Raw genomic sequence first — 22,445 nt, forward strand, 5'->3', positions numbered from 1 at the left:
GGTTTTTGCTTGTTCTGAATTTCGTATGCTGTTAACTACCATCCATTTACCAGAATACTACATTTAATCTGTATTACTCTCTTAATTAAGTCTTCTAGTCCAGTCTGATCACTGACCCATATATTTATTCCTTTCTCTCCTACTGATTCCGAAGATGGATTTTTCGTTGCTAGATGAGCAGCCATTAGTTTTCGAATTGTTTTCGCATTAAGAATCCGACTCACACCGAAAAGTCCATACTGGTATAGAAAGTGAATGCAAACTTTTCTTTTCAGACACGTCGAAAGCTACGGTTTGAATATTTCTTTCACTGCCCATAAAGTTGCTTCCTTCAACTGCTCTAAATATAAAAAATCATAAACTATCTCTTTGACTTAATCGTCAATTTGTGGTATTTTCTTTTGGATATCTTGATTCTAATTTATTTTATTGTTATTGTAATTAATTTTAAACTACTCTTTCAAACATTTTTTTCCATTTCTTTTGAATTTTACTTGTACTCTAGGCAATGCAGTAGAATCAAGTAAAGTCGTTCAAATATGTTTAACACACATTCCTTCCTCGTTTACCCAGTTTAATGATTTGAAAGTATCGTAAGATTCTTGAAAATATTTTTGTGACTAAGAATCTTCTTGTCTGACACCTGATTCTTCTTTGTTCTGAAATTGTCTTTATTCTGATGAAGTTTAATAGAAAATGCTTATTTTAGTGAGCACACTGGCATAGGTTATATCAGTTCCTGGTTTCTCAAAGGCTACCAGACACACTTAGTAACTGTAACCTGTAAATCCCAGATAAAACGGCAATTTATGTTCATTGCCCTGTTCTTTAATTTGGTTCACAACTTGAAAATTGTCCGTTGTGCTGTATACAGTTGCAAATCCAGCTGGTTCTTTTGCATGGCTATAATCTAATGTTTGTCTGTGCCAGGTGAATACTGTTTGAGATAATTTTAGTGAATGTCTTCTGCATTACAGATAGGACGCTGTAAGAGTTATTCTTGTCTTCGTCTTGCCTTTCTAGTATGTCTATCTTTTCCCTCTTTTAGTATGCGGACAATCGTGGTTTTTCCAGTCACTGTTGTCATTTAACACCATAAGTGACAGGAATTAGTGGTTTTCGCAACGATTTGTAAGTAAGTCCTAATTTTGTTATTCCGCTTGATACGGGAAAAGGAAATGCCATAACCTCAGAATTAGTTGTGCATCTTTTTCATGATGTCATGTTTTTCGTCGTGTGGAGTTACGTTAACGCTTTCTTTGCTGTTACTTGTAAGTGTTAAGCCACGACATAGATAATAGGGGGAAAATTATTAGCATTAGATTGTATATGTCTTAAAGTATGTGTTTTGAAGCTGAAGTATAGCATTTCTAACTTAAGTATTAGACTTTCATACTAACATAATTTACCCAAGAATTTGTAGACTAGTATCACTGTATGGGAGTCCGAGGCACAGCACAGTATTTTTTGTAGACTTCTAGTTGTTGGTAATTACTCATTGTTTCTCCGAAGTATAGTAAGTGGATGGAAAAGTAAGTACTAATGGAATGCCCGCGAGTAGTCCCAGATAAGCATAGCTGATGCCGTTCCTCTAATGTCAAAATTATGAACTTGTTAAATTACATACGAATTTTATAGTACTAAAGTAGGAATTGTGTAGATGTGTTTTATTAGCATACACTGCCATTTAAATGCTTATAGCTCAGAGAAAAGTGTGTAAATTTCGAAATATTATTCTCGCCTTGTAGATGGTTGAACAGTGCAGAGATGCAAAGGAGTACGCAGAGGAATTTTCGGCTTTAAGCAGAGTGAAAGGAAAGAAAGTAGAACAATATTAAACACTATGAAACAGACATACTTTTATTCCCTTAAACTGAGTAAAACAGTTTGACATTTGATTCTAAAATATTTTGCAGATTAACAGACGTTGCTTCTATTGCTCACCTGAATGGCGTTACGTAACTTTTGGTGTATATGCTCGGGACGTAATTGCGACCGTTGGTCCCGTCAAAGCACACGTGGAACACAATACGTAATCGCATTTTGTATAGCAATTGAGTTATCTCCGCGCTATACAGCAGTTTTTCTTGACACTTTTTAGCATGCAAATTACCATTTCTTTTGTTTACCATTATTATATGTTCACAAACATACGACTGAACTTGCGTATACCAAATGTAGCTGACAGGTATGTGGAGCGCACTTTTTTAAACAGTTGACACATATTGTAGTTCAGATGTAGAAACACGATGGTATCACAATGCAGCAGCTCATATTCCCGGGAAACAGCTGCAGAAGCACTTTACTTCGGGGAATTAAACTGTCGTGGAAAAACAATACAGATGAAAGAGTTTATAGGTAGAGCGCACGTTTACCATAGAAAGTTGATAAGAAAAACGTATCATTGTTATGGTAAGAGAGACTGAAAGAAATAGTAACATAAAGCGATGATTAATGCAATGATTTTATGTAAGAAGCTGTTGGTTTAGCTCCTACTGATAAGCTACCGGCACATCACTCGTAGCGCTGCACTTATCTCAATTGGCAGACGTTAGCTCCCTAAGCACAGCAAGATTTCGCGACACGCAGTCGGCCGTAGAACCCTCAGCGCCGGATACACGGGTGTGGCACTCTGACGACGACGGTGCGATCTGATGGCGATGTTCCATTTACACGGCACAGAGCTATCGGTAACTTGAGATTGACGCTCGTCTGTCAAGCTCTGGCGATGCTAGTGACCTTACTGCATAACTAGTCCGTAGGCTGTCGGACACTCGGAAGTCGGGTGCCGATGAGGAGATGGGGCCAGTAGTGAGAGGTAGCCACTGGGCTAGAGGTCCTCGGCGTCGAGGACTCCGTCGGCGTGCAGGTCGTGCAGCACGTCGATGAGGCGTTGCTCGGTGAGCGGGTCGCCGAGCGCGACGTCGACGGAGCCGATGCAGAGTAGCAGCGCGAGCAGCTGCGAGCGGCGGTAGTCGGCCTGCAGGCGCTGGCGGTCGTAGGCTAGCTCTCGCTGCACGTCGAGGCGCAGGCTGCGCGCCGCGGCGGTCAGCGCCGACCAGTAGCCGTCGAGCAGCTCGGCCGTGCGCTCGCGCCGCAGCGCCGTGCCCACCGAGCTGACTAGCAGCAGCGCCACGTCGTTGGTGGGCCGGCTGTACGTGACCATCTGCCAGTCCAGCACGGCGCACTCGCACGCGCCGCCGCTGCCGCCCGCCTCCTCCTCGGTCTCGCTCCCGACCACGCCCCCGCGCTCGCCCTCGTCGTTACCGCCGCGGAACAGCAAGTTGTTGCACCAGAAGTCTGTGTGAGTTATCAGCGCCAGAGGCTCCTGCCGGCACAGTCGATTGTTTTACGGGTCACAGACATCTAGTCTAAAACCATTATTATTTGAGGAAGCTTATAACAATTTAGACGTGCACCTTGGGGGAGGGGGCAGAGGAGAGAGAAATGCCGTGTGCAGTTACGTTCACGTGATGTACGAAATTAGCAGTTGATCTGGTTGGAAGCAGGGCCGTTACTAGGTGTTTTACCGCCCTAGGTGAGAATTGAAAAATGATGACCACCACCACCACCCGACAGCCTAACAATGCAAATCTCGCATTGTTCGTTTGGTTATTAAACTGAGGTGGCCAGGCTTGCTTCTTTTCAGGTGACAGTTCTCAGTTTTTATCCATTTTCCTACATTCCTTCAATTTGAAATTACTTTTTTGCGCCTCAAAATTTTGCGGCCTTAGGCCGCCGCCTATTCTTTCCTTATGGTAGAAAAGGCCCTGGTTGGAAGAACGGAATAGGTGCAACATTGGTTCCATTGGACAGCAATGAAACCCTACTTGTCTGTTGCAACTGCCCTTTAAGTAACATGTTCGTCGCATTACTAACTCATCACGTTTAATAGTACATTATGAGGCTGGTACAATCGTAAATCCAGATGTTTGAAGTTCATAACACCACAGTCAATCCTAGAAATTTTTTTTTCTCTCTATCCGAATTCCGACCCTATCCTGCCCAGTCATATCGATTCAGTATCAGTTTGAACGAAGGCATAACATGTGTATTACTAGCAACCAGTTTACCCACATCCATTTGTCGTGACACCTCCCAACTATTTCGGAGTTCACACCGAACGAATGAGTTCCCCACCTTCCCGCGTTACCTCAGATTTGGGTTCAATATTAGTAGATAACAAGTCTCCCATCGGTAAAAATTTACACTAGTAGTAGTCAAAAGTAGACGCTTGATTCTATTTCAACCTGCACTTACTTATAAAATTATTAAGGTTAGTTGGTTCAAGCAATACTGTCTTAAAGGATAATATAAGATGAACATCGACAAAAGGACAAAAGGAAAAGAGGATAATGGAATGTAGTGCTGAAGGAATTAGATTAGAAAAAGAGACGCATAAAGTAGTAGATGAGTTTTGCTATTTGGGCAGCAAAATAACTGATGATGGCCCAAGTAGAGAGCATATAAAGTGTAGGCTGGCTATGGCAAGAAAAGCATTTCTGAAGAAAAGAATTTAACATCGAATATGGACTCAAGTGTTAGGAAGTCTCACCAGCTGCGACATAGTCGCATATACGAACAGTGAACATTCATTAGGAAGTCTGTTCTGAAGGTGATTGTATGGAAGCGGAACATCAACGATAAACATTTACACAAAAAAGAGAATAGAAGCTTTGGAAATAGAAGAACGCTAAAGATTAGGTGGGTAGTTCATGTAATTAATTAGGAGGTAATCAGCAGAATTGGGAGACCAGAAACTTGTGGTGCAACGTGACTAAAATAATGGATCGGTTGACAGGGCATACGGTACACCCTGAGACATCAGGTGATCACGGATTTAGTACTGAATGGAAGTGTTGAGGGTAAAAATTATAGATGGAGACCAAGAGATCAATACAGTAATCAGATTCAGAAGGATGTGTGTTGCAATAGTTAGACATGAAGAGACTTGGACAGGATAGAATAGCATAGGGATCTGCATCAAACCAGTCTTAGGACTAAAGACAATAATTCTAGGTCAAGATTTTTATTTGATCTCTTGGCTGAGCAGTGATTAAGAGGGTAAGTGTACGCTCAGTCACCTGCGGCGCGAGCAGGCTGGCTATGATATCCTTGGTGCGGGGCCGCAGCGCGAGCAGCGCCGCCAGTACGGGTTCGAGGCCCGGGCGGCGCTCGAGAAAGGAAGCGAGCTGCGGCAGGCCGCGCTCCACCAGCTGCTGGTAGGAGTCGGTGGCGCGCGCCGTCTGGAACAGGAACGGGTACCGCTGTGGCAGCGACACCGGTCCGCTGCCCTCCCCGTCACCCTTCACCTGTAAACAGGAAAAAAGGGTGTTGTTCGTTACTAATGCTGCTCGGCATTCTGAAGAGGTTCGGCGAGGGAGAAAACAGTTCGCTTAAAAAATAAAAAAAGTTGACAGAGTGCAAAGCACTGACCTTGAGCGCCAGCGAGAGGGCGTGCAACCTGGCGACGGCGGCGAGTGCGGCGTGCGCCTGGCGCAGCGAGAGGCCGCGAGAGAAGTCGGCGCCGCCGAAGCCGCGCGCTCGCAGGTCCTCCAGCACGAGCACGCTCTCGCCGTCGGGGCCGGGCTCCGTCTCGGCCTCCGGAGGGACGTAGCGCGCGTGGTAGCACTCGGGGATGGGCAGCCGCACCGCGTCCGCGCCGCTGCCCGCCTGCCGCCGCGCGAACGCCTCCAGCTCCGGAACCACCTGCAGCCGGAAGCGGCGCGTCCGGCGCGGTTTTGTCACTGCCGCGCCTACCGTGCATGTTGTGTTCACCAGTACAGCGCTCAGCTAAAGGCAACGCGTCTGACGCCGCTGCTGGAGCGCAGCCAGCAGATCCGGCTCGTTTATGGCGCGGAAGGCGACGGCTGTCTCTCCAATTAAGAGGTCGTGGCCGGCAAGCACTGAATGACATCATTCATCTATCTCGGGTTGCTGTAGTGTCTGTAAACGGAAGCGCGAGCCGGCTACTCCTCACTTCGTCTGCAACTCTCCGCATTTTAACTGGGTGCGTTCTGCGTATTGACAAGATGGCACAAGCCGGTTTATAAATGGACCACCCCTCAGTTTTAAGTGAGGATCAGACGACTCTGGTTCTTGTTCAAAGATTTTATGTTGTGCCCGACATTCTGTGTAAACTGTCAAGACGTGAGATTTTAGTGCGTGCATAGGATGGTTGGCTCAGCCAGTCATGTAAGTAATAAGCCAACCTCAATTTCCAGATTCACAGTTCCGCGGCTTTAATAGTACGTCTTAAGACAAGGGCTGTGGTAACTCTTCTTGTTGGCGTTTGTACCGTTAGGAGTCTCTCTCTCTCTCTCTCTCTCTCTCTCTCTCTCTCTCTCTCTTTCTCTCTCTCTCTCTGTGTGTGTGTGTGTGTGTGTGTGTGTGTGTGTGTGTGTGTGTGTGTGTGTGTGTGTGTGTGCGCGCGCGGAGACGGAGACACATTGTCTAGATCACGCCTTGTCTGCATGTCATATTTTAACATTCTTCTCCTGTAACATTCGTAATGGAACTGGTAACCATGACGTTGAGCGCCATAAACAAACATCACCACCTCCTAGAAGCTGTTCCACAAGCTCATACAGACCATTCAGCAGCGCGCCTTTTGAATCATTGCCGACGTAGTGCGCAATTACGCATGGGGAGTGTTTTCCGCTAAACAAGTTAATAGCATACGGAAAACAAAAATCAGTAACTAATAAAAGTAATGCAGGGAACTCAGACCAACAGAGTCTACGCATATTACAGCACGTTGCACTGCAGTGCCAGAGTCCGTTACAGTCCTCGGCAGAGGCGGTGTTTTTCCGGACAGACAACAGCTCCTCCTGCAGAAGCGCTGCCCGCCCTTTAGTTTACACATAGACAACTGTCGGTCGTGTTTCATGGCATTGCACACACAGTCCGGATAGTTGCGCGCGCGCCCACACACACACACACACACACACACACACACACACACACACACAAACGCGCGCGTGCGCGGAGGTATCCCGTAAATGCTTTGTCGCTTATCGCTTTGTACACAGCGCTTAGACTTCCGCGTTGAATAGTATCGTCATGTAACCGACTGAGTAACCACACAGGTCGGAGAAAAGCATGGCCATATTGTCAGCAATAAAATGAAGTGTAGTCAAACAATGTGGTGTTCAAACCAAACTTCATGACTGCTGTACTTAACCACTCTCCTACGCCTAGGAGCTCAGATTGAACTGGTACATAGGTTGAATTGTCTACATTATTTGCAGGTTCACAGCTACCACTGCTCTAATCTGTCGAGGGCAACTTCATTCAGGGGGAGCGCTTAACATCGTGAACTTGTGCAAGTGTGGCTGCTCATTGGTCATTGCCCCTATGAGCCACGACACTGGTTATCGCGTCACCGAGATAACTGTCGATTATCTGATTTGTACGCTCCACTAATCTTCTAAGCGAACAGGTTAGTCGCGGCATTATAAAATTTGTTGGCTAATCGACATGCTGTGGAACTCTGCCACGGTTGTAGACATTGAAAAGTAATGCCGCATAAAAAAAGGGCTAGAGGTCAAATGCTCGCAGTTGCTGTTTGGCTGGAAAACCCGTTTGAGGCGCGACAAGCAGGTGAAGACATGAGGGAAGAGAGCGACGTACCTGGGTGTAGAATTTGATTTCACGCAAGTCGAACTGCGCCTCGGTGACGAAGTATCTGCTGAACGGCTCCCTGGGCAGCAGCTTGACGATGAGCGCGGCGGAGCGGTCCGCGGGGTCCGCCTGGTGGCGGTAGGTGGCGCGCACCGCCACGATGTCGCTCAGCACCGCGTCCGCCGCGTCGCAGCCCGGCCGGATGCACATGTCCACCACCTCCACCTGCTCGCACGGGGGCGCTCGGGGAGTGGAGGGCCGACTAGGCGTTACGGAGGGGGAAAGCTGTGTCGCAGTGTCTGGTTTGTCTTGCCCGACATCACCAAACGAACGTGTACTGCACTGCTTTATAAAAGAAGGTTGTCATTTTGCATTATATTCCTAGAAATTTTGTTGAATTGCTCAGTGAGTATTGTGTAAATAGTATCAGTACTTTTTGAGCACCACCGCACTTTGAGAGTTACAACAGCGTGTACGCCACATATGTTGCAGTTTTATGTCGGAATAGCACTGATGTTAAGCGTTCATTTAGTGTGTCCTAAAATTCTCAGGTTTTGTTGAACTCGGACACTCGTCTGGCATTTAAGCAGCAAAGAATCGAGGAAGATATTACATCTAAACAGCGAAGAACTTGCGAGATAGTTGCAAAGCTGAAGAAAGAGAGAGGACACCGAAATGGCTACACACGGCTTACGGCGTAACAAAGAGGATTTTGAAAATAACTTTGGACGTTGATGGGTCACACTCATTTGACTTTATTTTAGCTATCGGTTTTTTGTTTTCACAAGGATAACTTAGAGCAAAGCAGCCGTAAGTTACTCCTATTACAGCTAGGATACCAAAAGTGACATTTTGAGGTATGATTCCGTATTCTTTGAATCAGATAATAGCATTCCGTGTTGCTGCAGTTGTGAAAAATTAGCTACTTTCATTCCAGACTATACGGAAAACACACACACACACACACACACACACACACACACACACACACACACACACACACACACCTGCTGGTGCCCCTTGTGCGACGCGATGACTTCGGCGATCCAGGCGCTGGTGACGGGGCACTCCTCGCTTTCGTCTTCCTCCTCCTCGCCGCAACTGCTGCCGGAGCCCTCTGCGCTGCCCCCTTCCTCAGACATCGCGAACCCGCTCTCGACCTGCGGGCAAACCGTCTTACTCGCCTGCTTCTGTTAGATCAAAAAGTTGCAGGATGGAAGGCGTTTCTGTTGCTCATTCAAATAAGTCAGTCAAGAGGCTCATCAAGAGTCCTGTATCGTAAGGAAAACACATTGCCTAAGTAAGCCCTAGCTTGCTTTGTAGCGTCACTTGTTGGACATCAGATATCGTGGCGCCATCGGTTCTTCTGTGTGGCTCTGTGTACTAGTGCGCTCGACTGTCATGAAAGCGTACCTTAAATTTAATTTTTTGCTCTCAGGAATCATGCTCCTGGTAGCCATGGTAGGAAATAAGTTTGATTTATTTTACCGCACTCGAGTAATAAATAGACGAGTTATCTTTTAGTTAATCAGAATTGACATAAGTCATAGATAGATACGCTTGTTACTGTCTATAATAAAACCGTGACTTCCTGTCTCGAAAATCCGATCGATATTTTAATGCGGTGATAATAAGTACGGCACACAAGAACCGCCCGTATCACAGGTTAGTAGTGCCTTTTCTTGTGGTAATTGCTTCTGTCCAATCCAAGATTCCAGGTTGACTCTGCAATTCTATCTACACATACATGTAATATTTCCCTGAAATATCCTGTTACAGGGAGTTTGATTTCTGAATAGCCTCTCCTTTGTTGCAGGTGTAAGAACTTAACTGTGCTTTATTCTTTGTCCCTAAATTTTCAAATCTCGTTTAATACTTTGAGTTAAGCAGACTAAATAAAAATTGCGATAGGTATCAAGACTTAAGAGCAGTGCTATATATCGAAGGTAAAGGTATTTGTGTGTTGCAGTCAGGAGAAACTGGCTTAAAAATTTTGTGCGTAAACAGGAACAGTAGTAGGCGCTAAAGAAAAGAAATACAGATGCACAAAAGGTTACTGGATCACTCCATCTGATAAGCTCCGATAGTTGACGCGTGGACAGGTTATTGCGGCAAGGCATTAAATAGCTGCGCTGGCGTTATCGACAGCTCAGATGAGTCACGGGCGGCGACCCTTTTTGCTCTTTGCACGCAACACCGGCTGCCGACTTCCGTACTCGCGCTCTCCGCCATCGATTGAAGAGGAACCCCCCATCGTGTCCCGTTACCTGAGTTTCACGCATTCTCAATAGCGACGACGCGCAATCGCCGCTGTCGATTCTTTCTACTGCAAGTGGAAGTCTCCGAAACTGGCTGGAATGCAGTTGAAAGTACTTCGTTAACGACTGAAGTTTACTTTTATCGTAGACATTAGACATCCGTTCAACCATACGGTCGTGGAGATATGAAACAGTAGAAGGTTGTGGATCATTAGTGAGGAAAGATGTTCGGCTGAGCTGAGATTTCCCCAGAACGTTTTACCAGAATAAAAGAAATGCACAGATAAGTTATTTCAGGGTTAACCTGCAGCAGTTATCTCGAACAAAATACCCTTAAGTATGCCACAGTGAACGTGGTACGTGTACGGAGAGTGAGATTTTCCTCCATTAGTGGGAAAGACGAATGGGTGTGGCATAGGCGCTCGTCGAAAGTGACGAACTCGGGTGAAAGTGGTCTAGAGTGGCGGGCGCGAGCAGAGCGGCGCGGTGGCGGCTGGGAGGGGCCGGAAAGGCCGTTGTGACTCACCTGCTAGTGCGTCCCCGGAGGCACGTGGGCAGCAGGGCCGCAGTGCGCGCGTCCAGCCTGCGGCGCGGTCTCGGTGAGACTGGACGGCGCGGACTGTGTCGCCGCGGCGAGGCGCGCGCAATCGATACAGCCAGTGCCAGCGCCGCCCAGACCGGCGCGCCCCCTACCCCAACCCCTCCCCTCAGCGCTCCTCTACTACCGCTCTCGATACGCCGATCGCCGTACTCCGTAAACCGCCGTCATTCCCATTCACTGACAGCGACAAACCCCATTCTAGCAACAATGGAAACTTGAAGCGGACGCGCTGTGCTTACCGTTTTCTTTCTCTCCTCCCCCTCAACTTCGTTCCGTTCGTTGCGTTCGGTGCTTATCCAGGGCCGATGCTAGATGTTTCGCCGCCGTAGGCGAGAACTTGAAAAATGACGCCCCTCATTATTCCACCATTTGCCTCCTCGATACCCCATCCACCCGCCGGCACAACAATGCATATCTCCTGTATATTTTAAATCATTAAACTAAGGTGACAACACGCCCTCATTTTCTAGAGACAGTCCTCAATTTTCATGCTTTATCCTCAATTCCTTTAAAACTGATAGAGAGCAACAGATGTCCTCAATTTCTTAATTTTTGCCCGGAACTTTTGGAATTTCCCAAAATAATTGAAATAGGAAGAATGTGCTGAACATATTAAATTAGAACTCGACTGAATATACAGGTGCAACCAAATTTGACATCAAATACTTACTTTAATTAATTGCAAGAAAATGAAATTGTAAAAGGGTGGAACTATTTTCTGTTAGAAATCAAATTTTCCTCGAGTTTAGAAATTATGCTGTACTGTTGGGAGACACTTTGAAGCATCAAACTAAATCATTTGGATAATTGTGGTGTTACTTCCTTTCTGTTTTAATTGAAATGTTTTTAGAATAAGGAACAAATCTAACCTTTTACAGCATCCACTTTCTTGCGATTAAATACAGGAATGAGCCTTGTTTGCATTTTTCATTAAGTGTTCTACAACTTCTATTAGCCGCTCAGTCAGTGGCCCTAAATTAGAGACAGCAGCTGCTTGTAGCACATTCAGTTGCTCACGGTGGTCGATAAACTGTAACTAAAAAAAAGTTATGCACATTTTTTTGTTGAAGCGTTTCATTAAGCAAAGTTATTGGACTTGGTACATTCGTTCTTCTGTACAACAAATTTTTGGCTTCAGATTATTTTTCTTGTACAGAATAACAATGAAATTTCAGTATGAGATCAACATTAGCTTTGCTTTTATGTGCTGTCCCATATGAGTAACATTGAAAATTTGTCAGAAGTAATACTCTGAATGTCCGCCCCTCGTGGTCTCGCGGTAGCGTTCTCGCTTCCCGAGCATGGGGTCCCGGCTTCGATTCCCGGCGGGGTCACGGATTTTTCCTGCCTCGACATGACTGGGTGCATCATCATCATTCATCCCCATTACGGTCGGCGGAAGGCAACGGCAAACCACCTCCATTAGGACCTTGCCTAGTAAGGCGGTGCGGGTGTCCCGCATCGTTCCCCTACGCTCTGTAAAGAAGCATGGGACTTCATTTCCATTTTCAATACTCTGAATGACAGTACGTTATTCTTATTTCACATGAAAATTATCACTTACATTAATTGTATGTTTACTGGGAATCATGATGAATGACAGTACTTTATTCTTATTTCACATGAAAATTGTCACTTACATTAATTGTATGTTTACTGGAAATCATGATAAAACACACACATTCTTTGTTAATTTTCAATGTTTCTGTTTTGCTTTAGTTTTGAGACAATATGTTTACTGTCAAAGTAACTATTTATTTATTAAGTAACTGTTCAGTATGCTTTTCAAAACAATTCGGTGATTTAATTTTTACTCTTTCTGATTTTCTTTGTCCTCATTTGCTCAGTTTTTTCGCTTTTTGATTTGAAATTAATTTTTTCTGCCCTTTGTCGCCTGTAAAAATTTTGCTGCCTTAGGCGACTGGCTACTCTTGCCTAATGTTAGAAACAGCACTGTGCTTACCTTACCCTCCGCTTCTTCCTAATCATTGGCTCGTTCCATTGCTGCTCGACGAATATTCCGGTGGTAGCATTTTTTATATATCTATGTTACAGTCACACTTAGCAAACCACTATGAAGTGATTTGCTAATGGTACTTACGATTGTACCACATATTAGGATTTCTTTCTGTTCCATTCACATATGTAGCACGAGTGGAATAACTGTTTAATAGCCACTTTGCACATTGTAGTTAATATTTTCTTCACAGTACCTATGAGAGCAATATGTAGGGTCTGTAATTTATCTGTAGATTCTTCACTTAACTGGTTCTTGAAAGTTTGGGAGTACCCTCTTCTCAGATAGTTGGCTTCTATATTAATGTGTTTCCCAGTTCACATTTTACAGCTTTTCTGTGACCATCTTCCATCAGTGAAACAAACCTGTGACCAATTATGCTACCCTTTGATAAGTTGAATACCTCTCTTTAGTCCTTTTTGCTATGGGTCTCAACATTCAAGCAGTATTCTAAGATGGGACCAATGAATGTTTTATAAGCAGTCTCATTCTGTAGATTGACTCAGTTTTCCCAGCCAGTGAAACAGTGTGCTGCCAGCTTTACATAGGGTTTTTGAACATACACTATGTTTAAACATAATGAACTACCTTGAAGATCAAGAATTATTGACAAGTAGTTAGCACAGATACAAAAAATATTGTTCTTGTGAAACACAACTAGTTCTTTATTCTCATGTCATAATGAGTGCTATTGACAGGCAATGGCGGGTTGATTCCACATTTTTAGATGTTCCTCATGCGCAGCTTCTAGTCAAATTGCTTCCCTATGTAGTATCGTCTCATTTGTGAGACAGGGTTCACTAGTTCCTATCAGAAAGGTGACAGTTTGTTGTAATTGGCAGAAAGTCATTGAATAAAACAGCAGTAATATCTGGCGTCTCCCAGGGTAGTGTTGTAGGCCCTCTTGTTCTTGACTGACATAAACGATTTAGGAGACAATCTGAGCAGCCCTCTTAGATTGTTTGCAGATGATACTGACATTTACCATCTTGTAAAGTCATCAAATAATCAAAACGAATTTTGTCATGATACCTGCCTGGAGCAAAAAGTGGCAATTGACCCCTAAATAATGAAAAGTGTGAAGTCATCTACATGCGTACTAAAAGGAATCTGCTAAATTTTGCTTATACGATAAACCACACAAATCTAAAGGTGATAAATTCAACTAAATTCTTAGGGATTACAATTACAAATAAATTAAATTGCATTGATCACATAGGTAATGTTGTGGGGAAAACAAACAGAAGACTGTGATTCACTATCAGAACACTTAGAAAACGCATCAGGTCTACCAGAGAGACTGCTTATACCATGCTTTTCTGCTCTCTTCTGGGATATTGCTATGCATTGTGGACTCCGTATCAGATAGTACTGGCATAGGACATCAATAAAGTTCAGAGAAGGGCAACTAATTTTGTATTATCATGAAACAGGGGAGAGAGTGACACGGATGTAATACACAAACTGGGGTGGCAATCATTAAAACAGGGCCTTCTCAAGAAATTTCAAACAGAAACTTTCTCCTTAGACTTAACAATATTTTGTTCACTCCCACCTACATAGGAAGAAATGATTACCATTATAGAATAAGAAAAATCTGAGCACGAACGGAAAGATTTAAGTGTGTGTTTTTCCTCAAACACTGTTCGAGGGTGGAATGATAGAGAAATAGTTTGAAGGCAGTTTGATGAACCCTCTGCCAGTCACTTAATTGTGAATTGTGGAGTAATCGTGTTAATGTAGATCTAACTTGAGCACTCTGATCATTCAATTTTCTATGCATACAAATTATTACACAGAGACATTTATGCAAATTGACAGAATTAGTTATAACTAATAATTATTTTTATTACATGTTACTACTATTCAGTGTTTAGTAATTTGCACAGTTTTACATTCAGTTCATTTAAGGCAAGTTTAGAATCTTTCAAGCACTTTGAAATGTTATTGAAATATGGCTTGATCAGAGACAAGATTTTTCAAATAGTCACTTCTGCTTCACTTCATGAACCTCCATATATCATATCATGCTGCATTTTCTCTACCGAGAAATTTGTATAACATTTCTGCTTTCACTTTGCTGTTCCTCATTTCAGATTGTCTTTCATCTTTCAGTGAGTGTTTGGACAGTAACTTTGGTGCCACTTACAATCTTTACTCATGACCACAATTCCTTTGGGTTTCAATAGAGATATTTAGATAAGAGTTTGCCATGGTTGACAAATATGTAATCTTATTGTCCATGTAATATTCACTTCATCTACTGCCTCACATTATATCCCTCTCAGACTTCCACTTTATATAACTGTTCGCCATAATTGACACTTTGTCTACCAATATTACATAAGTGGCCCATTACACATATGGCCTGTCTTGTGCTGGACACTGCCTCTACTAACAACTGTCTGACTAGAAGAGAAATATCATAAACCTCTGATTATCACAAGTTATTATTTGTTGTTGGAACTCAAATTTTGTCCACACAGCCTTAAGTCATCCATTATTTCCTTTCTGAGAATAAACCAGCTCACACATATTGTACAGTCTGCAGTATTGGAATAAATCCTTCTGGTTTTCCAGGCTGATCTGTTTGAGGTTTGTAAATTTATCTGAGATCTTTCCTTTATTAATTCAGTTTGAGGCTGTATTTTAAATTTTCTAAAATTTAAACATCTACTCTGATTGCCCTACTTCAGAGACACTTGTTGATGTCATTCTGTGCATGTTATGCTTACTGACAGGCAACAGTAACGTGCTAGACAGTTTCCATCAATTTCACATTAAATATTAGTAGAACTTAGATTCAAATCCTTGTTTAGAAGGCCAATTTTGTTATGTGGGTAGGAGTTGAGTGTAATTGAACCCTGCCTCACAAGCAGTCTACAGTACAGGTAACACATAAAAGGAATAAATTTGTACTTGTGTGTTCCACTTGCACAAAGGCAGGCCTCTTAAATTTTTTTGAATAATCAGAACTTTAGTATTAGTATCCCTAATTGCAAAATATTATGTGAAATGCTATTATGAACAATATAGTTTGGTAACTAAGATTGTCATTGACTGGAGACAAGTAAATACTAGCAGTCTAATGCACAATCCTGTGCTTCCAGAAACCTGTGTAAGAAGTGACATTATTGTGCACACTTTAATTAGTGCCCAGAAGTAAATAAATATATGCTTCAAATATGTCGGCTAATACAGATTAGCTCTCTAAACTGACAGTAAATATTACTGCAGCATGCTTGACAACTTGATAATTGTATTAATATAATAGAGGGAAACATTCCACGTGGGAAAAATATATCTAAAAACAAAGATGATGTGACTTACCGAACGAAAGCGCTGGCAGGTCAATAGACACACAAACACACACACACAAAATTCAAGCTTTCGCAACAAACTGTTGCCTCATCAGGAAAGAGGGGAAGGAGAGGGAAAGACGGAAGGATGTGGGTTTTAAGGGAGATGGTAAGGAGTCATTCCAATCCCGGGAGCGGAAAGACTTACCTTAGGGGGGAAAAAGGACAGGTATACACTCTCGCGTGTGCGCGCGCGCGCGCGCGCCCCCCCCCCCCCCCCCACACACACACACATATTCCTTTTGTGTCTGTATATGTGTGGATGGATATGTGTGTGTGTGTGTGTGTGTGTGTGTGTGTGCGCGCGAGTGTATACCTGTCCTTTTTTCCCCCTAAGGTAAGTCTTTCCGCTCACGGGATTGGAATGACTCCTTACCATCTCCCTTAAAACCCACATCCTTCCGTCTTTCCCTCTCCTTCCCCTCTTTCCTGATGAGGCAACAGTTTGTTGCGAAAGCTTGAATTTTGTGTGTGTGTTTGTGTTTGTTTGTGTGTCTATCGACCTGCCAGCGCTTTCGTTCGGTAAGTCACATCATCTTTGTTTTTTGATAATTGTATTAAATAGATTTCATAGTTCTGTTGTAGTGAACACTGCTGGAGTTTTCCATTTTTATGAAACTGGTACAGTCTTTCTGAGAGGTCGTAATCTTTTCATTAAATAATTCAATATATAAACACATTATCTTTAAGGGTAAAAAATGGATATGAGTGACCTACAAGTGGGTTTGTTTCATTTCGCTTAAATTCCTAATGTTTCTTAAATTCCTAATGTTTATGTTATTGTGTTGAAAGTTCATGTACGTCAGTATTTGTGCAAACATGCAGGCAAAATAGAAGTGACAACATACATTCTTGCACTAAATTAATCTCAAGAAATGCTTAACAGATGTTAATCATTGAAAATTTTGTTTGCTTTTGAAATTACAGGTGTTGGTCTCCCCTGTTTTGGCAGGATTGGCAGTAGGAATTGGTGTACCAATACTGTTGTTCTATGTATATGGTGTAGTCCCAGTATCACTTTGTCGCTCTGGAGGCTGTGGTGTTTCTACATCCGGAGCAGGAGTTCGTTTTGAATTTGATGATGAGAATGACATCCTGAGTGGATTGGGTGGCTTCGGACCAAGAGGCACAGGTATTCCTTTTTGAGTACTGAAACAAACACTTTAATTTATATTAAACAGAAAATTCAGCTTAGGAATTGTTAAATTACACTGACTGAATGGCTGGTCAAGTACTTATCTTTAAGAAATGCAATTCCTTACAGTGCAAACAATAGAAGCATTGAAAGTAGAAAATTATAATCCTTGCCTTTGTAGCTATACTTTCTTTCTCCAAGATAATCCTCTTAAAAAAACATTACACTATGTTCCATTAGTGGGACTGTAGTAAATCATAATGGATGGTTGCGTGGCTAGGTTGTTTGATTATTATGGTTGCTGGGATAAGCATAATGGCCTGGGAATGTCATGATTTGATAAGGATGTTTCAGATGTTAGCAGGTTGATAGATGGGGACAGTGGGTGGGAGAGTGACGAGAGATATTTCAAGGGCTTGACTTAAACAAATCATAACGGAGGTGGCATAGTCTATTGAGGTGTTAGAGGCCTGGATGATACCAGAAGATAAGGAGTGCATTTCCCTCTTTTTTGTGTAAAAAAAAAAATGATAGCTATGTTCTCAGGAGTGTAGGGAGAGGAAACTGCCTAGGAAATTTGTGCATGGACCAGATCTGTCTTGTAGTTTTGGGAAAGGAAACCCAGGAAGAGGTTAATGGTATAGGTGTTCAGGATTTTCGTGTTTGAAGAGATGTGTCTTGTCATTGTTTAGGCTGTAGGGAGTGGAACATTTGGTGTGGAGATAGTGGCAACTGACTGAAGAAATATTGTTGCCTGATTTGATAAAGACTGAGGTTAGAATGCTAGTCTAAATGAGAGGTCAAGCTTTTGGGAAAGTGATTTTGGATTTGGAGAGGAGGAGGAGGAGGAGGAGGAGGAGGAGGAGGAGGAGATCAGTGTTTAATACCCCATCAACAATGAGGTCATTAGAGATGGCACACAAGCCCGGATTAGGGAAGGATGGAAAAGGAAATTGGCCATGTCCTTTCGAAGGAGCCGTCCTGGCATTTGCCCTAAGCAATGTAAGGAAATCACCGAAAACTTAAATCAGGGTGGCCTGATACTGGTTTGAACCATTGTCCTCCCAAATGCGAGCCCAGTGTGCTAACCACTGTGCATCCTGCTTGGTTTGGATTTGGAGGGCCAGATGAATTTTAGTTGGGAAACGAGTTCTGCTGTTAAAGGGAGTAGAGGATTTCTTCTTCACTAGGAGATGAGACCACAAACATATCTGTATTTTGTACCAAGCCAACAGGAAAATTCCAAGCCCATTAAGATCCACAGAGCCATTGCCTTTGTGTTATTTTATTTTATTTTTTATTTTAGTTTAATAAAATCTTATCCAGTTCTTAAAGGTGAAGTTCTTATGAGTGTAGATATAGTTCATTATTCTGACAGTAGATGAAGTTTCTGTGAGACTATGTTAGACACTGTAAGAGGTACTGTAACAAGGCCAAGAAGCAGTGTGTATGTGGTTGTTGCCTTTTGTGAAGGGTGAGGCTCTTAGAGATGGAGTGCAGATGCTGTTGTACCAAAGCTGAAATACTTTTGGATGGAGCTTTGAAATCCACATTAGGATGCCTGGGATAGGTTTTTGTATATTTTAGGTAGTGAGTTGGGGGGTGTGGATCAGGGGCTTTATGAAGGCAATGGTGAGTCACCTAAAGTTTTTAGGATTTTCCCCACCTCAGTCTGAATGGAATGCCTGAGGTTACTAGGAACTGTGTGTATGTTGATATGTCTGAAAGCTGATGAAGTGTGTCTTCTACTTACTCTGTGTGGTAATGTACTCCAGTAGTGGAGCTTTTGTCCACAGTGAAGATAAAGTGGGCTGCCTTCAGACCACAAATAGCTTGGGACTCAGTTGGAGTTAAGTTGAGGCTTATGTGATATTTTTCCAGGAAGGATTTAGGGGTGTTGCTGTTAAGTGAGAAACTGTGGGAACACTTGGGGAGGGTGGTTTTTGGAAGTCAGAGATTCCTTCATGGCTGGCTGATAGGAGAATTATACTAAATGGGCTGAAAGGTAGATTATTTTAAGCAGCAGCAGAAGGTTTGGTTGGCAGAGGCAGTGTATTGTACTTCTTGTTTCTATTGGCTGTTGTAGAAATTATTATGCCAGATATAGCCAAATCAAGACATTGTTTTGCGCATTTGAAGTATAGGCGAAGTCACTGTTATCACTATCAAGCAGCCGGGCTGCAATAATGGTGTGGAAAGAGGCTGTATGGTTATGATATATAAAAGGTTCTATTGCAGCATTCACTGTCAGTGCATGATGGAATAAGTGCTTAATGTTGAAAATTTTTGTTGTTTTATTTTTTTCCCTGTCCATGTATCTGTTGTACAGTTTCAGAATGTTTGTTGTCCAAGAGAAAATTTTAAGATCTGTGCACTAAATTCAATTCAGGTCAGATTATGCAGTTAACGTGTTGTCTTGAAGAATTATGCACCAGTTTTAACTTAAATGTCTGGTATGATTTCTACCGTTCAGTAAGAAAGTGTGATTTGATATTGTACATACTGATTAATAACATAAAATTATGAATTAAATTCTGAGAATTCAGTGGTGATATGATAGACACACATTGTATAGAAATAAAGAAAGGTAACATTGTTCTCATGAAATTGGGTTGGCTAAGTTCAGAAACTCAATATTAGAGGAAGACTATGCAACAATTTCACTGCTTCGAGCAATCAAGGTGGTGATAATGTAAAGAGTGATTAGGATACATACCAAGACACAGGAAATGGTTATTTTCCCTTTATATGAATCTATACAAGTAATGAATAAGGCAGAAAGTGTTCTAATGTTGGTACAAAGAACCAAGAACCATGTGTTGTACAGTAGCTTCGGGAGTTTGTGTGGGTGCACCTAAATGAGAATGCATTTTAATCATAGGTTTAAGATAAGAATTTTCTAGATATGATTAAAGACAATTGAGATTGTGGTAAATTACTGTAATTGGTGGTGTCTGGTGATCTACATAAGCGAAATGAGCTGATCCTTTAATAGCGACTATGTGTGATTACAGATGCCGTCTCTATGGATGCTGTGTCACATCGAGGAGCCAATCCTTCGATTGGTGAAGCTTCTCTGTCACTTGGTAGCGGCAGTGGCAGCCAGTTGGAAAGAGTTGGTGGAGGTCTCAGTGGCGGAGAGTGTGGCAGCAATGCTGCTCTTGCAGGTGCATCCATTGCTGGGAGTATAGCATCAGGGCCTGTGCAGAGGTAGACGAGATTTCTTTTCTTCTGCAATCCATTTGCTTTGTGCAGTTGTCATTAACATTATTCTGGCACATCTTTATTCCATTTTGCTGCCAAGGGTGTGACTCTCATATGAAGAAACTTCTCTAACTACGTTAAGAAATTTTAAAATCTCTTCACTTTTGAGAAATTGCAGTGACATGATTGTTAACTATTGTTAACAAGAGTAACATGCACTATGTCCCTGTGTGCACATCTTTGATATTGATATGAGCATTGTGTGAACAGTAAGCTGCAAATTGTACTGTGGAGGGCAAACAATAAATTCACATCTTGTGTAGAGTTAATCAGTTTGTAACTGATGTACTATTTTCTATTTACAATATTTCAGTCTTTGTACATAATGCAGAAGTGGATGTTTGTGAGAAAAATTGCAGAGCTGTTGCATGATTTGTTTAATAAATATGATTCCTTGAATCTGACCTTGCATTTCCTTATTATTGAGTAGATACATTGACTTGTTTGTCTCCAATTGTTTGCATAATATTAACTGTCTTTTTTTAAAAATATTGTCTTAATAAAACCTGTATCGGCTAGATGGCTTAATATTTTTATTTATGATAATTTTCTTTGAGGAAAAAAAAATGAATTTGTTGCTAACAATGACAGTGGCTCAAGAATTTCTCAAGCATAGCTTTCTTTCGAAAGCTAACAGAAATGTCTTGTAAATATATGCCAGTTCAGTACTAGAGTTCCTTGGGATTATGTATATATTTACTTAAATTTGTTTCAATGTCTGAAGTTAATTTTTTATTTTTTCTGTCAAAGATGGCAGAATTTAGCTTCATTTGTTTGTTTCCATAAAATGATGAAAGCATTTACCTGACTACAATTTATGATTTTTACAGTAGCTATACTACAGTCAGAATGTAAAACACATTTTTTTCACTTTGTCAAATGATCAGAAAAGGGTATTTTATTTATTGTGAGTGAACATGTCTCACTATAGATATTTTCTTTTCTGCATTCTATGTGGATTATTTGATTAATAAAATTTATTTTTTTATGTTGATCAGTCTACAATGAGTAATGATGTTCTTGTTAATTTTACTTTGTGTAGACAGTTATGTAAATGTATTTTTTGAATAATTGAGAGTAGCCAGTGACAATACCCATTAACCCACACTGCATGCAACACAGTTCGCAGCAATATGTAATGTTGACCACAATAATTCATGAAGTATGTACTCATGTGTTGTAGACAGATGTGTAGCACATTTTCGCATGAATGATACCCACACCTAACAGCTTATTTTACATCCATACACTATGTGATGATGCTAAGAAATATCTTGGATATGTGAGAACGAAGGAGCCAAAGAATCATTCACATACATGGTTTTAATTTTCTCGCTAAAATGACAGCACTGCTATTTTTTAAAATTTTTTGAACTGTTTTATGTTTCCTTAATCTGGGGGAGACAATCAAAAAGTTAAAATTACAGAAACTGCTACCTTTTAGTGTGGATTGCTACTCGGAATGAAGCAGCCAGTTTTAAATATTAATGTGAACTGTAAAGAGGCAGAATGTGTGGTGGCTGAAATTTGCTAACACAGATTTGCAAACTATGTATTATTTGAAACATCAAAGTAGTTGTATTTACTTTTGTAAACATCAATTATCTGGTCTAATCTTTAAATTAACAGCATATCTATCCTACTTTGAAAAATACAAGGTGGACATTAGACCAAAAACTTAGTTGTGTAGTCTCGCTCACTACAGCCAGAAGAAGTAAGTTCATGTGACTTGAAGGAACTGACAGAAATGACAAAAATATTTCGGCAGGTCTAAAATGTGATTTAAAAAATATCTTTCTTTAAAATGCTGAAATTGTAGTAACTTGTTTCACCCCCAATATGACCAGGTCCTGTAAAGCACTTTGAACAAGTTTATTTTAAAATTTTAAAATTATCTTACACATTCTACCTGTAAGCAGTATGGCTGCAGCAACATTAGCTGTAAAATGCTTCAATGTTTCCCATTAACTTTCAGTGCTGAGCCATCTTATTATTTTTTGCTTACCTGTGCTATTAAGCTTCTTCTGCGCATCACTAAAAGCGAATTGGCACAAAGGAAGAAAGCATATTATGATGAAAATGAATACAACAGTTACATTATTGGCCATAATTGTCATCCGCAGAGTAGTATGATAACACCTTTCCGTCCCCTCCCCCCAAATCAACCACCGAATGAGAGGGTACCACA

The 22,445-nt window shown here is 41.8% G+C and overlaps 2 protein-coding genes across 6 annotated transcripts in view; one reads left to right on the plus strand and one right to left on the minus strand.

The window, feature by feature from the left end:
* The window catches only part of LOC126252329 (E3 ubiquitin-protein ligase RNF19A-like), a 419,730-nt gene that overhangs the window by 374,518 nt on the left and 22,767 nt on the right, over positions 1 to 22,445 (plus strand). For 4 of the 5 annotated variants that reach the window (XM_049953219.1, XM_049953235.1, XM_049953243.1 and 1 more), the window contains 2 exons: positions 16,786 to 16,990; positions 20,008 to 20,203. In XM_049953219.1, the coding sequence (XP_049809176.1) occupies positions 16,786 to 16,990; positions 20,008 to 20,203 (401 nt within the window). Of the gene's footprint in view, positions 1 to 16,785; positions 16,991 to 20,007; positions 20,659 to 22,445 lie in introns of those variants that run through there. The other variant, XM_049953250.1, reaches the window with a different exon arrangement.
* LOC126252366 (uncharacterized) lies at positions 1,835 to 10,511 on the minus strand. The gene is made up of 6 exons (XM_049953261.1): positions 10,408 to 10,511; positions 8,631 to 8,783; positions 7,633 to 7,848; positions 5,437 to 5,709; positions 5,085 to 5,312; positions 1,835 to 3,328 (listed from the first exon to the last, which is right to left on the minus strand). Exons 2-6 carry the CDS (start codon positions 8,763 to 8,765, stop codon positions 2,831 to 2,833), a joined length of 1,350 nt encoding a protein of 449 aa, XP_049809218.1. The 5' UTR covers positions 8,766 to 8,783; positions 10,408 to 10,511; the 3' UTR covers positions 1,835 to 2,830.

The sequence above is a fragment of the Schistocerca nitens genome, chromosome 1 (genome assembly GCF_023898315.1).
Source record: "Schistocerca nitens isolate TAMUIC-IGC-003100 chromosome 1, iqSchNite1.1, whole genome shotgun sequence".
NCBI lineage: Eukaryota > Metazoa > Arthropoda > Insecta > Orthoptera > Acrididae > Schistocerca > Schistocerca nitens.